The sequence below is a fragment of the Pipistrellus hanaki genome, assembly GCF_964339955.1.
Source record: "Pipistrellus hanaki genome assembly, chromosome: 13".
NCBI lineage: Eukaryota > Metazoa > Chordata > Mammalia > Chiroptera > Vespertilionidae > Pipistrellus > Pipistrellus hanaki.
The window spans coordinates 51,010,643-51,026,815 of record NC_140515.1 but is presented as its reverse complement, the minus strand read 5'-3'; the positions used below and the strand labels follow the sequence as shown (position 1 = coordinate 51,026,815).

General features: G+C 43.4%; 1 protein-coding gene across 2 annotated transcripts in view; it reads right to left on the bottom strand.

Moving 5' to 3' along the window:
• The window catches only part of STAC (SH3 and cysteine rich domain), a 95,207-nt gene that overhangs the window by 48,319 nt on the left and 30,715 nt on the right, over nucleotides 1-16,173 (bottom strand). Inside the window, exon 2 of one of the 2 annotated variants that reach the window (XM_084903141.1) lies at nucleotides 11,854-12,130. In XM_084903141.1, the coding sequence (XP_084759267.1) occupies nucleotides 11,854-12,130 (277 nt within the window). The remainder of the gene's footprint in view (nucleotides 1-11,853; nucleotides 12,131-16,173) is intronic. The other variant, XM_084903142.1, reaches the window with a different exon arrangement.

Here is a 16,173-nt window from a genome sequence, read left to right as displayed (position 1 = left end):
ATAGAAAAGTCTAGTTATCCCGGCCAGTATGGCTCAGTGATTGAGCATTGACCTATGAACCAGGAGGTCACAGTTCTATTCCTGGTCAGGGCACACGCCTGGATTTCGGGCTCGATCCCTAGTGTGGGGTGTGCAGGAGGCAGCCGATCAATGATTATCTCTCATCATTGAAGTTTCTATCTCTCTCCCCATCTCCCTCTCCCTTCCTCTCTGAAATCAATAAACTATATTTAAAACAGAAGAATAGTCCAGTTAAATTTTAAGATAACAAATTATTTTTTATTCTAAGAATATCTCAAATATTGCATGAAACAATTGTATCCCAAATACAACCTGTGACACACTTATACTAAAATGTTATAGGTTGCTTCTCTGCAATCCAAACTTAATTATTAGTTGTTCTATCTTTTTATTTGCTAAGTCTCGAACCCCTATGTGTGAGGCAAAATTGCCTCTGGTAGAGAAAAGGATGTAAAGCTACAATTATTTTTGTCACTTTTTCATAGCTGGGGGAACTGAGGCTTGGGGAGGGAAGTCCATGGCTAAGGCCACTGGAGAAAGTGTGCAGGGATGAGATCTGAGCTCAGAAATCCTGATTACAAATTCCCTCTTCTTTCTTGTACAGGAAAGAACTGCCCTGTTTTATTCCCAAAAAGATGAAAAATGAGAGACCGTCATAATTAGGGCCACTTGATATGGGGATTGTGCTTAGGATCACCAAGAATGAAGAACCTTCCACAAGACCTAACACAATGATTCCTTCAAGTTAGTGTCATTTCACATTTAACAGATGGAAAATTGAGCATCGGAGAGTTTAAATAATTTTTCCAGGCTTATTTAGCTAGTACATGGGTAGAGCTGGATTTCTAAAGCAGATGTGACTTAATCCACACCTGACATTGCATTTCTGTTTGGTGTTCTTTCCTGCTTGTTTCCCCCTTAATCAACTAGGTTTGACTGAAACTTTTTCTGATAGCATCAAGGTACCAGATCTTTGAACATCAGAGATAAAAGAATGAATTGGTCCAGAACTCTTTATAAATGCTATTTCAGAACAAAGCCAAGTAGTGTAAGCATCTGATTTGCCTTTTGGAAGTGGTGCCTTCCACAGGATGGGTCTACCAAAAGAACAGGGAGGCGGTGGTTAACGGGGATAGATTTGTAGGCTATCTCACCAGCTTTTGAGAAATTAAGAGCTGACTCTGTTACATTTTTCTTTCAAGAATATATGGCATGTTTCCATTCTTTGTACTCAATGGGAAGGTACTTCTAAGAATGATAATGAGTTTGGTAGAGAGTGGGCATTAGAGGATCAATAGAACCGAAATAGGAAAGATCAACAGAGGCATTTATAAACAATGAATGCCATTAATTTTTTATAGCTAAGAAGGGCTTGGTCCTCTATTGATCCTCTAATGCCCCACTGAAATGCCACATTCATTATGAACTTTCATTGACATCTTTGTCCTCAGATAGAACGACTGTTCCTTCATTGAGGCTTCCCAAGCACTTTGCATAGAACCTTGGTTCAGATATTTACATGTATGAACCCATATATTCGTTAAATATTCTATATTTATTTTCTGAAAAAAAAGTAAGAATAAAATGAATATCTACACAAGAAACAAAATTAGAAGTCTTATAAAAATTTAGAATTAGCTATTTTCTCTGTTAATTCTGTACTTCATTTTCTCTTTCTCAGGTACCTAAGGCCTTCTACACAATTCTTAGGGACTTTGTGACTTAAAAGTGTAACTGAATTGATTAGGAAGATACCTTAGTGCCTTGCAACTCAAAGTGGGGCCCATAGTCCAGCATCATTGACATCACTTGAGACCTTGTAAGGAATGCAGAATCTTAGGACCCAAGCTGGACCCACTAAGTCAGGATATGCATTTCACCAAGCTGTGCAGGGTGATTTGCATGCATATTCAATTTCTGAGAAGTCCTACCTTAGAGATTAGTAGCCTAGGAGTGGCAAACACATAGCATAGGTGTTGAAGACCCTTCCATTTTGTGTTCATGGCAGACATCACTAATCAATCACAATAATTTTCTCACTGGGCTATGTTGCCACTTCAGAAGCTTCTCTGGGCAATCAGTGTCAACCAATTAGTATGGGAACCAACTTGTCTTCCCAGATATAGCTTCTCATTTTGCAGATAAAGAAAATGAGGCTCCAAGAAGCAAAGTGCTTTGACAAACATTGCACTGCTCCTCTGTGACAGAGCAGGAATTAAAATACTAGTGTCCGGCCTCTTGGGCTAATGGTCTTCCCATTGCAGCATGCTGGGAAGGTAAGCAAAGCTCAAGCCAGGGTTTACAATGACCAGTTTCTCATCACCCCAAAAGGACCCTAGGTGACCTGTCCTCATAGTGGCATACTGCAAAGAGCTGGGGCTTTGGAGTTAAAGCAATGCAGCTTAGACTGCTCCTGAGCTTTAGATATCACTCAATAGTTAGAAAGTTTTCTGCTAAAGGGGAAAAAGGGGGAACATATTTTCCATCACACTTGAACTCTAGTCATGAGACCTTGATTAAAAATAACCCATCCTATCTCTCCCCTGCTATGAGTTAAATTGAACAAGACGGTTTCCAAGTTTTCTGGGAAAATTAATAATATAGTCATTCGTCAGTGACTTGAAATGCTACTGAAGCAAGCAGAAAGGATCATTAAAAATTGTGTGAAGACCCCTAGGCCACCTTCCCTGCCTATATTACTCACTCCTTGCTACATTACAACTTTTCCAACCCTATCTTAGCTATAAAAAATTAATGGCATTCATTGTTTATAAATGCCTCTGTTGATCTTTCCTATTTCGGTTCTTGACTACTCGTGGAAAAACTCTCTCTACCTCCCCCGCCCCTCACCAGCACTGATCGTTAAAAATAGTAACAGGAGTTGGGTTGGCTCAGAGCTTTGAATTTGGAGTCCATAGCCTTTCCCCCCTGGGTCATCAGTTCACATTGAATATCGTGGCCACCAAGCTGTCCTTCTGTTAAGTGTGTTTGGCTTAAAATTCTGAGAGGAGACGTCCTCCAGGATAATCACTTTCTCATGACCATCTGGGAAACGTCTGGGCTTGACACCCTTGACCCCCGGTATTAATAATCTCTGCTGTCTGCCTCCTCTTCTCTGAGGTCTGCGGTTTTCACAGCCTCATTTGCTTTCTTCACAACTATTCTTCCAGCTGAGGGCTCGAGAATTTATATTTATCCTCAGGTCTCCCAAGAATGGATTGGCCAACTGATGTGCTACACCCTCCCCGTCTACCCCCTCCCCCGCAACTGTTTTTCTAGGAATTTGGCATACTACTAGTATCAACCTTTCATGCATAGAGATAGCTTTAATAATAGAGAACAGTTTTTAAGTTTTATAGTTCACAAAGAACATTCATTTATGTCACTTAATTTGTCAGGGATTCCATGAATTCGGTATTTTCATTGCCATTTGAAAGACACTGCGTTGAGAGAAGGTACATTAGTGGTCCAAGGTCAGTTGAGCTACTAAGTGCAGAGCCAGAATGCAAATACCCACCTGTGACCTCTGCACCATTCTGCCTCTCTCCCGGTTCCCTCTTGCAGGTGTGTACTGTGACTTTGTTTGTAATGATACACTTGCTTATAGATGCTCACCTAGTGATGACTGCTATTGATGATGACTGTCAAGAGGAGTGAACAAAGTTTCACCTTGTGCAAATCAGATGGGACAAAGTCATTATCTCTTCACCTTTGTCAGCTCTTAGAGGTTATAGAATAAGCGCTAAGCAATTCTTTAGGCAAGGAGGCAGTACAAGCATTCCTGAGAAAATCAGCAATTCCATGTCTGTCTGCCTTCAGAAGAGGTTTGGCAGCATTTGTAGAGATGGATGGAAAGAACCTCACTTAGGAAGTTGTTGAAACAGCTCATGGGAGATGTGTTGAAGACTGGACTGGGGCAGGAGCAGAGAGGAAGGGAGAAGGAGCCTGACCATAGAGAAAGCACAGAAGTAGAATAGACAGTTGGTTCATGGATGGGCTTTCTGGAGACCGGGAGAAGGGAGGAGTCCAAGATGGCCTTGAGATTCTGGCCAGGTAGTTGAGAGCACACAGGTGCCATCTGGCCAGCAGGAGAGGACCTCAATGAAGTGGCAGATTGTATGGGAGAAGAAGATGCGTTGTTCCACTGTGGACACATTTAAGTATTTTGGCATCAACAAGGAATCTTAGCAAAGTTCTGGCAGTTGAAGTGAGAAGCTAGACCTCAGGAGAGAGGGCAGGTCAGCAGCAGGGCAGGAAGACAGGGAGAAGCCCGTCTTGTTACTAACTGAGCCTTATTGCTTTTGGGAACCGTCTCATTCTTTATATCACCTCTAGCAGATAGTTTTTTATTTCTCTTTTTAAAATCAGAAAACAGATGCTCATAAAATGTTCCTTGAAATCTCTTTTTCAAACAGGGATACCAGGGAGATCTCATGCAAAGTGATCTAGGCCTTTTGGGTGAGAGTCAGGCTGGTTCATTGTCCCTCCTCACTTTTAATGACATGTGACTCTTTGTGGCATTATGAACAGAGTGAAGATGGTGCTTGGGTGTCAGGCTGAAGTGGTTGTGAATTCTTTAAAACATGGTTCTTCTGTGTCAAGGGAAACACATTTCCTCTGTGGTGAAGGTGAGAGTGTGTGTACATCTACACATATGTATAAGTATGTGTACACATGAACTTGTTTGTTGCCATGTCATTGGGGTGGGGAGTGCAGCAGAGCTATAGTCTTTTGGGTTTTCTTTCCAGATAAGCTTAGCATGTGAAAAAACAACCTATGTTTTGTTTTTCTGCTGTGCAACCAGGCAGTATTGATAAGCTACAAAGAAGAAATGCCTTAATAGGATTTAACCACGTATTTCTATTGCCCGTTCCTTTTTCTTTAACGGCTGGGTCACAATGTAGAGGTGTCTCCCACAGACACGCACAGAGGGCTGTCCCATTTTTTTACTACTGGCCCAGTTCTGTCCTTTTATGACTTGGTATCCACCGTGGCTGCACAACCAAAGGGACCATTGTAAAGTAGGTCAGTGGGACATTCCCTGTATGGCAGCTGAGTGGAGGTGCAGGGTCCACATTTTCCAACACATCTGTATCTTCCTGTGTTTATAGCAGGAGATGGCCTTTTCCCACAGGTCCCTTGGTCTCACCATGGCACTGCTGCTGGGTCTAGAGGCAGGTGGCCAATCTATATTTGTCATGCTTGGTCTGAACCTCAAGCAGGAAAAGAGATTGTCCCTCTTAAATTATAGATCACGATGTTTGCAAGGAAGGAAAGGCATTCCAGATGTTCCAGAAGCAAAATGCCAGGACATAGGAAATGGGCTCAGGAAACAATATCAGGACCTTCCACAGGGAAGATGTCTGAGGGAGAATGATGCGCAATAAATGGTACCAAGGCTAGTCCTCTCCACCTCCCTTGTCCTGTCTTCTCTGTTGGTGGCAGGTCATGGGTTTTTACCTTTTCAAAGCAATGACCTGCAGGTCCCATGGATGCCCCAGACCATCTCATTGTCCCCCAACAGGTGTCACTTCCATTTCTGTGTGAGACCCTAAGAGACCTCCTTCCTTAAGGCCATCCCATCTCCATGTCTGCTCCATCTTTGCTAGATGGAATATGGTTTACTTTCTCATCTAGGTAATTTTCAGGGAGAGATTTCTTAAAATAAACAGTGCTTGGCAGCAGGCATACAATTTCAGGAAACTAATAGAAGATGCCAGCTTAAAAGTATTTTGTGTCCCTGTAGCTGAACAGTGCTGGGTACAATGTTTCTTGAGAACACTGGGCCTGAACTGAAGTCTTAATGAGTCTTTAATGAATTTGCTTTTGCAGGCATCAGAAAGGCTCTCTGCATTGGTCACAGTGCAGAGATACAGGCCGAATAATGGGCAGTAGCAGTCAAGATGAATTAGGGAAGAGTAGATGTTAGGAGAAAGAACTCTTCCGTTACAATCCATTTGCTCCACCACTGAGCACACTTGGTAGTTTTCAGGATAGGAGGACTTTGAAATGCTAGTGTGCTATGAATAGCCAAGGGGAGGATAGTGTACAGCATTTTCTAACCATATTTTACCATGCAAAATCTCCTCTACCCAAATCTACAGTGTCTATTTCATTGTTAATCCTCACAGGAGGATATTTTTCCATTGATATTTAGAGAGAGTGGAAGAGAGGGAAAGACAGAGAGAAACATTGATGTGAGAGAAACTTATTGATTGGTTGCCTCCTGCATGCACCCTGACCAGGGCCAGGTCTGGGGAGGAGCTTGCAACCATGGTACATGCCTTTGCCCGGGATTGAGCCTAGGACCCTTCAGGGCGACACTCTATCCAGTGAGCCTTCCTGGCTAGGACTATCGTGTCTATTTCTGAAATTTCCTTTAGGAGCTCTTCCTTTTGGTCTTGAACTCTGCCTCACTGTATCATCCAAGGGTCCACCCGGGGCCCTGGGGGAGTTTAATCCCTCTGCCAGACAAGGTCTCCTCAGCTATTTGAAGACAGTGACCAGGCTCCCCCGAGTCTTCTCCAGGCCAATCATGGCCAGCTCTGCAAACATTTCTCATCTGCTTAGGTCACTGTCTCCTTAGCCTGACTGGGCCCCTGTTTCTCTTACTCTCACATTCAGTCGCCAGAATCAACATGAGTCTCTTGAGGGAACCAGATGAGCAAAAAATACAAAGCAATTACTTCTGTTGAACTGGGGATTCCATGGCATTTTTGTCCCTTAGTGGAAAAGTAAGTTAAGTTACGGCTACTTTTAAGCAATTAAAACATCAGAGATTAATAATCCCATTGGATAAACATTGAGGTCTGGGTACTGTATTTTAGGAGGGACCCATTCCAGGCTAAAAAAAAGTATCTACTGGAAATTAAAGAAAATGTTTAGAGAGCATTTATATTTTCTTCTTTAAGCTGTACAGCTCCTAAATGATTGATGGCACCACAGAGTTTTAATTCCATTCTGAGAATACACAGATTTGATATTTGCTTTAAAATTTTTAAAAAATATGTTTTTATTGATTTCAGAGAGAAAGGAAGAGGGAGAGAGAGAGAGATTGAAACATCAGTGATGAGAGAGAATCATGAATGGGCTGCCTCCTGCATGACCCTGCTGGGGATGGAGCCCAAAGCCTGGGCATGTGCCCTGACCTGAAATTGAACTTCAACCTCCTGGTTCATAGGTCGATGCTCTAATACTGAATCACACAGGCTGGGTGACATTTGCTTTTTAATATTCCTCTTGATTTCTGTTTGGCCTTTCCTGTCAAGAAACAACTTAATTGATAGCTTTGTCTTTTTAGGTGTGTGTGTGTGTGTGTGTGTGTGTGTGTGTGTGTTCCAGTCAAGTTTGGTTGATCTGGCTTTTTCTGAGCAATTGGAAGGGGTCAGAATAGGTCAGGAAATAACTAAACTAATAGTCAAACAAGAGCAGAACAGAAAGGTCCTGGACTCAGAGTGATATAATATTTCCTCATGTAATATTATCCTATATAATAAAAGGCTAATATGCAAATACAGTGCACTCCCACTGGGGGCACACTGCTCAGCCAGAAGCAGGGCTCATGGCTGGCAAGTGCATCAGCGGTGCAGGAGCCTCTCCCACCTCCACTGCAGGTACACAGTAAGGAGTGAGGGGTCCTGGACTGCAAGAGATCAGGACTGTGGGAGGGATGTCTGATTTTCATGCATCAGGCCTCTAGTTTATTATATTAGTAACACCGTGTTATAGGTACAACAATGCCAAGGTTCCAACTGCATTTTAAATTCATTCCCAGTGGAGAATGCTTTTATATTGCATCTTGTAGAATTAATATGTTTACGAAGGTTGTGATGCTGTTGGTGCTTTGTCCAGATCTTATTTATCATGCTGAAGCTGTGAATGATGGCTGCTAAGTCTCACGGATGCCCTTTTTTCAGAGAATTGTTCTCAGCCTAATGGGTCCTCCTTGCATGGAATGTCACATCCTCACTGCCTCTTGGGGGCAGCCATGGCCAATGACTGTGTGATAGGAATATATTACCTTTGTCTCAAGGTGGTACCACCAGGTGATAGGATCTGTGTTCCAGAGCTCCCCACGAGTGGGCCTAATCTGAAGCCAATTCCAGCTGAGACCACATCCTTGCTCCTTCCCCTGACCCTCCATTCTCTGACTCCCCTTCTCCTGAGGGCACTCCCCACAACAAACCACATTCACAAGAACTTCTATCTCAGGCCTTCTTTAGGGACTTTTACTTAAGACAAAGCCATTGCTATCTCCCCCCTCATGGTTGCTACTGGGAAGATTGAAAGTGAATGATTATCATAGACTATGCATTGAATGTATAAGGAAACTTGAAGTTTTAGGCAGTGAAATTCAGCCATTTTGTGAAATATTTGTATAGAAAACATGAATTCATTTAATATGCTGTGTCTTATAATTGAATGCCAACTAAAAACATGTAGTTAACTTAAAAATACTTTTTATCTATTTGTAGATAGAAGAATGGAGTTCCTTGGAAAAACTTCCTTGATTTATGGAGTAGTGCATGTTGACTTATTCAAGTCTTGAAACTTCAATAAGATGCGAGGAAATCCAAAACTCTCTTGAAATGAGTCTTTGCAGATAGTTAATTTAATGTAAAGACAGAGTGTCATAGATGGAATATGTTAAGTTGATGCACAATGAAGATGAGCCCCTACTCTCAACTCCCCTTGCCAAGGCCTAAGGAGGGCAAGAGTGGATGTGGTTGGTGGAGGGAGTATGTTCATCTAACCAAGTACAAGAAGATTCTCCTAACCCTTTTGACTCAAAGACTGGGACATCCAGCATTGGGGTAGACAGACACACCTGACTATTTCTCTGGTGTTTCCAAGAAAGCTTGGGTTGAACACCTTTGGCCTGTATAGGAGACCAGAATTTCTGGGAAGGGATAGCTTAAGGAGGATCAGAAAGGGTAGCAATGTCCTAGAGGCTTCTTAACCCAAGTGGCATGGGAGCCAGATCAGTTGGGGAGGAACAGCCTCAGGTGTCAAGCCCAAGGGCAAGGGCAAAGCTGAAAATAGGAAATGAGTTACAAGTGAAGGTGCTAAGGAAATGATAATCAGATGGGCAGGGACTGAGGCTGGGGTCCAGATGTACTTTTACTGGTCACTTTCTTGTGGCAAATGTGTAGCCTTTCCAGCTTTCAGGCACAGCAGTCAGGCGAAGCCCAATGTGAGGCTTTGTAAGCCCAACTCTGCGTGTCCATTCCAACTTAGAAATCTTAGACAGTGAGAATGCCAGATCCCTTTTATTTTTAAAGAAATATCCATCAGCTGGAAATGCTAAAATGGGATTTGATTGTTCTTGGCCATCATTATATAGCCCCTTGGTTCTCATTGAAAGGAAAAAGTAGATGCTTTAATATATTTTCTGAAATGTCACTCTAAGAGGGTATCAGCAGGTGGTCTTTCCCTCGAATTCAGACTATAAAGATGACTTGTGGCTTGAAAAAGCAAACCTTCCAGTGATATATGGAGAGAAAAGAGACTAAATTTCAGGAACAAAGAGAAAAGGGGCAGAGCATGTGCTCTTCTATCACAGATGACAAAGGCAGGCATGATAAAACATTGTTTCAGGAAGTTGAAACACGTGGCAGCCTCTACTTCACCTCTCTTCTCTTCCTCTCCTCACCTCCTTCCACTTCTCTCTCCCTGTTCCCTCTTGCCTCTATAAGCCCTTTTCTCATTTCCTAGAAGGAGCCTTCTAGTTGGTTTGCTTCCTCATCTTTGAAAAGAACAGCATGCCTTGCTGACTGTATTTTTTTCCTCTTTCTTTCTTAAGAAAAGAAAAAAAAGGCAGCTACAAGGTATATTTAGTTCTGATAAGAGAAAAGTATAGTGCAATTCTCTTCAGCACAGGGTCTTTTTGTGTGTGATTTTTTTTCTTCAAAATAAAGTCTCGCAATTGCTGCTGTGCTTGAGGTGTACCTAGAATCCTCTTTAGGGTAATGATGGTGGCATTCCTCAGAGGTGAATTCATTTCCCTTACTCATTTTAAAAACACGTGTTCTGTTTGTCTTTTCACACTGGTCACAATGAGCTTTAAAATAGAGACTCTTCATCACCTGCTTCAGGGTTATGAATAGCACTGCCTTGAAAAGGCCTGGTGGAAATCTGTGTGGAAATTGAAAGTGATGCGTCAGACTCAGAAGCTAAGGAGGCACACACAAAACCTAAGTTGGAAGCCAAATTGCCTAAGTATCCTGAGCTCGGAACATGGTGAGACACCTTCCCTGCCATGCTCACAGTCAGATGCCAGTGAAATGGATGGGTGGTATGGATCCATGACTTAGCAGAATCTGCCAAACAAAATAGTTTAATGATCCAAAGGCCTTCCTCAGCACTGTGGTAGGTTGAATGATTGATCCCATTCTTCACGCATCCCTCTACCTATGTCCTTTGCCAGGTGGCTTTAAAGTCCCTGATATCAAGTCAGAGTGAGTGCACTTCTCCATCCCTTGACATGGGCTTGGCCGCCATTCTCCTGGAACAGTGGTCGGCAAACTCATTGGTCAACAGAGCCAAATATCGACAGTACAACAATTGAAATTTCTTTTGAGAGTCAAATTTTTTAAACTTAAACTTCTTCTAATGCCCCTTCTTCAAAATAGACTTGCCCAGGTCCTGGTATTTTGTGGAAGAGCCACACTCAAGGGGCCAAAAAGCCACATGTGACTCACGAGCTGCAGTTTGCTGACCATGGTCCTGGAGGAATGCCAATAGAAGGGCCATGTCACCTCCAATCCAAAGCCTTAGAAGAGCTTCCAATTGTCCTTGCCATGAGAAGAACATGATATGGTTACCCCACTGGTCCAAGGAAAGAGTGAGAAATAAGGAATGGAGAGAAGACAAAGTAACTGAGCTGAATCTGGATCAGCTAAACCCCAAATGATCTAAAGGTGCCTGAGTGAGAGTAAAAGTAAACTGTGTTAATTGCACGAGTATTTTTAAACCAGCATTACTGTGGAAATCCTTGACTGACACAAGCACTGATCCTCAGTGGGTCCGTTTGAAGGAAGTACATGAATAATAGTGATGAGAAAATGAGAATGTGAGTAGATAATGGTTTTCAGTGAGGATGCCCCTGTGTGTACAGTCACAAGAGGGACTGACATTGCTCTCATTCTGAATATTATACTCCTTAACTGGGTCTTGGTAAAAGGTGAAGGGAGTTGCAGAATTCTGCCTTCCTGACCATATTGGAAACAACAAGTTCAAGTTCAATGATGACAGCTATTGGCTTCTTTGGGAAGCAACAAACACGCCATGTTTCATTTGAAAGAATATCAGGTATTTAAGTAAAAAAAAAAAAAAAAAAAAAAAAAAGCCAAAACCTTTGAGATTATCTATGCCTGAAAGAAGTTAAATCACATGCTACTTACAAGGCAAACCATTCAATGACGGGTCAAATGCATCAGTTAAAAGGTTAGATTCTTGCTCAGCCAGCATGGTTCAACCTATGAACCAGGAGGTCACTGTTCGATTCCCTGTCAGTGCAAATGCCCAGGTTACGGGAGGCAGTTGATCAATGATTCTCTCTCCTCAATTATATTTCTATCTCTCTTCCGTCTCTGAAATCATTAAAAATATCTTTAGAAAAAGGTTAGATGCTCACTGAAATTTGCCTTTTAACTTTACCCCTTATTCCCAACCCTGTCCTTTAAAGGCACATAAAACGGGCCTCTTGACTTTTCCAATGCAGAATTTTAAAGCACAGCTGCACATCTTACATCTTTTCCACACCACACTCCCAAGAAGTCTCCACACTTTCATGTTGACATACCGGGAGGAAGTGGCAGGGGAAGGACTTACCCACGATCATGTGGTTGCAGACATCACAGAAAGTGGGCTTCTTGAAGATGTGCTCCTGGAAGGCATGGGCCTTGCTGCTGCCTGGGTTCAGGCCCACCCTGGTGGGCGTGGATGTCAGGCTTCCTGGGGTGGGGAGGGGGCTGGAGCTGGGGCTGACCGCAGCCAGCATGTCCCCTTGCAGCTTCACGTCGCTGTTGGTTCGCTGGAAGAAGTTGTCAGCACTTTTGCTCCGTAGACTCTTGGTCTTGAAAGAAAGTGATCGTTTTAGTTTCTGGAGCTGCAATGCAATGACAGAACAGACGCTCTTATGATCGATCATGCAGACTCATGCTGGGGGGAGGCGGCTGCTCCGTGCACTGCCCTGTTCCCACCGACACCCTCAGCCCCTGGAGACTCATAGAGGTCCCTGTGTGGGTGGGCTGATGTCAGTGCCAGAGAGAATGTGGCAGACAGACTACAGAAGGAGGTTCCTTGTTGCCTTAGCTTTTGCCACTGCTCCTCCTCCCTGCCTCCTTGAGTTCCCTCCAACGTGCTGTCAAAATTGGATTTTGATACTACTTGCCTTTAGAATTTGAATTGTGGATTGCCTTTAGAATATGAATTACAGTACAAACTCTTGGACTCAGAGGCTGGGTCTGTAATGCTGGGCCTCTGCTGGCCTTTCTCATGGTCACTTAGCTGCTCTTTGTCTCGTTACACAGCAAAGCAGGCGAGGCCACTGTCAAACCCAGAATCAATCTGGCTTTACCATCCAGAGAACACAAACCAGAACTCTCAGGCATACTTCGGTCTAAAGCAAATGGATAAGTAACGTGCGCACGCGCGTGTGTGTGTGTGTGTGTGTGTGTGTGTGTGTATGAAAGAGAGAGAGAGAGAGAGAGAGAGAGAGAGAGAGAGAGAGAGAGAGAATATGTGGGATTATCTATTTTATATTCTTTGCTCTTTCCCTTGCCCTTCTGCTCATTTTTGGCCATTTGGCAAACTAGACTATTTCTTCTTTGCCTTTGGGACTCATGAAAAAGCTTGGAAAAGTTCTAACTTCCCAAAGTCTGCGGTTGGTCTAGTCTGAGCCTCCAGTCCAGTCCTCACATTGGAGCGAGAAGGATCTTTTGGAAACAGAGATGCAAGCACGTGTTTAAAATTCTTTACTAAGTTTCATTTCTTCTTAAATTTAAAGAAAAGCTCATTGTCACAGGCTCCAGTGACTGGCAAATTCTGGATCCCAAGGACAGTGAGCACCACTGTCCGCCTTGCTCTGTCCAGCCCAGCCACAGTGAACTTTTAAAAGTCTCTGGTATTTACTAAGCATTCTTATCACATACAATTTTCTCTGTGTCCAGATAAAAGAAATGAGCCACTTAGTAGCTATCTGACCTACATGCTATAGGTCACTTTGCTTTTAAGATAGTTCACATACGGTGGTTGATCTGGCTCTGCATCAAACCCCCAACTTCTCTCTAAGATCAGAAAGATTTGATGATTTTAGTGCTGGGCACAAAACACCATAATTCTCTACCTTTCCCCTTACCCATTCCCCTTTGCAATGTGACTATATGGCTCCTCCCATCAAAGGGGGAGCATGTTTCCCCATTTCTTGAATCTTGTTGGCTTGGGGAACTTGATCAATGGAAAGTGGCAGAAGTGACCTGAAGCGAGTTCCAAGCTCAGACCTAGAGGTGTCTTCTATGCTGCTGCCATCCCTTTTGGAACTGTGCCAAACTGCCATATGAACAAACCTCATTCAGCCTGAAAGGAAGATATGGGGCACATGGTCCAGTCACTTTCCATCACTCAAGTGAGACCCCAGAGGCAGAGCCACCTGCTTCCCTAAAAGGAATATAGGAGTCTAAACGAGAACAGAAGAACTGTCCAGCTGAGTCCGCTCAAATTGTCAACCCATAGAACCATCAACTAAAGTAGGGGTGTCGAACTCAATCAGAGAAGGGGCCAAAATCTAAAATCCAGCCTAAATCGCGGGCCGAATGGTTTACTGAACAGTCATAAACTGACAATGTCATAAACTGACAGCGGAGTGCAGTGATGACAGCGCGGTGCGGGCCACATTGCAAGGCCTGGCGGGCTGGATTTGGCCCGCGGGCCTTGTGTTTGACACATGTGAACTAAAGAGATGGCTAGTCTTTTTAAACCAAGTTGGGTGTCTATTGTGTGTACTCGACACAATACTGTTCTCCTCACTTTCCTAGTATGTGGTAGTATGTGGTAGGAATGTACTAAATTGCTCATTTGAAGTTGACTGTGGCCATGTGAGACCAACTTTGAACTTCATGTTCAGAGGAGAGGCCCTGCAGGGTCCTCTAGAGAAGCCCCACTGGGCATTACCAGCCAGAAAGGGCTAGCCAAAAAAACCAGCAACATCATTCATAGGTCAGAAACAGTGGGCCAGCCAAGACTTCCCTTGTCTTGTTCCCTCTGCCCTACAGTCCAAACCCACCAGAGGAGTTGGGGCTGTTGAGGAAGCAGGAGGAAGAAGGTGCTCCTGAATTATTTTGGAGTTTGTTGCTGTACCATAACCTAGCACCGTGGTCGGCAAACTGCGGCTCTCGAGCCACATGCGGCTCTTTGGCCCCTTGAATTTGGCTCTTCCACAAAATACCACAGCCTTGGCAAGGAGTGTCACTGTCTTGTCTTCTGCTGCTAATACAGGGAAGGGAGAGGTGACACTTGCATGGGTGCAGTCTGGTCTCCCTTCTGTGCTCTTGTGCTTCTTTTCTCCCCTCAAGCCCTGCTGTTCTGTGTTCTCCAGAAGTTTAGTACGATGCCAAGAAACCTGTTGCATTATCCTTGCTCTGAGAGATGTAGCTGGAAATCGTCAGACCTTCAGAACCTGCCTGCTTCAAAAGCTGGAGAATTTGCCTTGGAAGCCAATGTGACATTTCTTATTCAAGTGGACAGCGTAAGAGAAATGCCTACAAGTTAAACAAAGTCTGAGCAGCAAGCTCAAAGGAACCTGCTTTCTTCAATTACCCCTACAAGAGCAGAGGCCAGATGGGAACAAACTAAATCAGAAATAGAAGCAAACTCTGATAATAGCAGATGTCACAAAATGATTAGCTTCCATACACCACTGCCACCTCCCATCCATTCTATTTATAATAACAATGGTAAAAGGAACAGATAGCCTGGAGTCCTTTACCATGTGCTAGAAATTGCTCTAAATACCTTACTCCCTGCAATCACCCCAGGAAATCTATGACTAGAGAGTCATTCATTCATTTATTAAAACAGTTCATTTAATGCATGGGCTACTACTATGAGTCAGACATAGTCCTTGGCTTTGGGGATATAGCAGTAAAATAAGTCAATTTCTTCTCCTTAAGGTTTTAATGTCTCCTTAAGGTTTAATGTCTAGAGATAGAAAATAAATAAATATTATAAATAATAAAAGATATAGAATAATATGGGTATGGGTAACAGCCAGAGCCAGGCTTTAGAAAGTAACAAGTAGGGCTTCTGGGACAGGGGATATTGGAGCAGAGACATGAAGGAAGTGAAGGTATCAGCTACTTTGGAGAAGAGCATTCTGGGTAGTGGGAAAACTACCAAGGGCAAAAGCCCCTACAAGAGAGCAAGATGGTATAATATGTTTGAGGGCAACATGTCTGGAACAGAGTAATGAGGGAGAGAAAGCACAGAGAGGTCAAGGGCCGGCTTCATGCTAGAATTTGCAGGCCATGCCAACGGCTTTGGAATTTATCCTAAGGGTGATGGCTTTGAGCAGGGAAGTGACAAGGTCTGACCCTTATTTTAAAAGGGTTACTCTGGCTACTGTGTGGAAAATAGACTAGAGGAGGACATGGTGGAAGTAGGGAGACCAGTTGGGAGACTCTTGCAATTATCCTGGTGAGAAGTAATTTTGCTTGGCCTAATAAAGTAACACATGGTTGAATTTGGGGCACAATTTGAAGGTAGAACCAATTGGATTTATTGAGGGACTGGATGTAAGTATGAGGGAAAGAGAAGAGTCAATAATGATTTCAAGAATTTGGGCTTGAGCAACTAGGTAAATGGGAGCCATTTCCTGAAAGAGGGGGCACTGGACAAGAAGTAAGTGGTGTAGGGAGTGGGGTGGGGATCAGAGTTGAGTTTTGGGTAAGTTTGAAATGCTTGCTTTGAATTCAAGTGTTGCTGCCAAGTAGGTAGTTAAATACATGATTCTGGGATTCAGAGGACAGGTCCAAGCTGCAGTAATATACTTGGGAGTCACGAGCAAATAGATGGTATTTGAAGACATGAGACTACTAGATTAGCTCACTGCATAGGGAGTGCGGACACCGAAGAGAAGTGATCTGAGGACAGAGC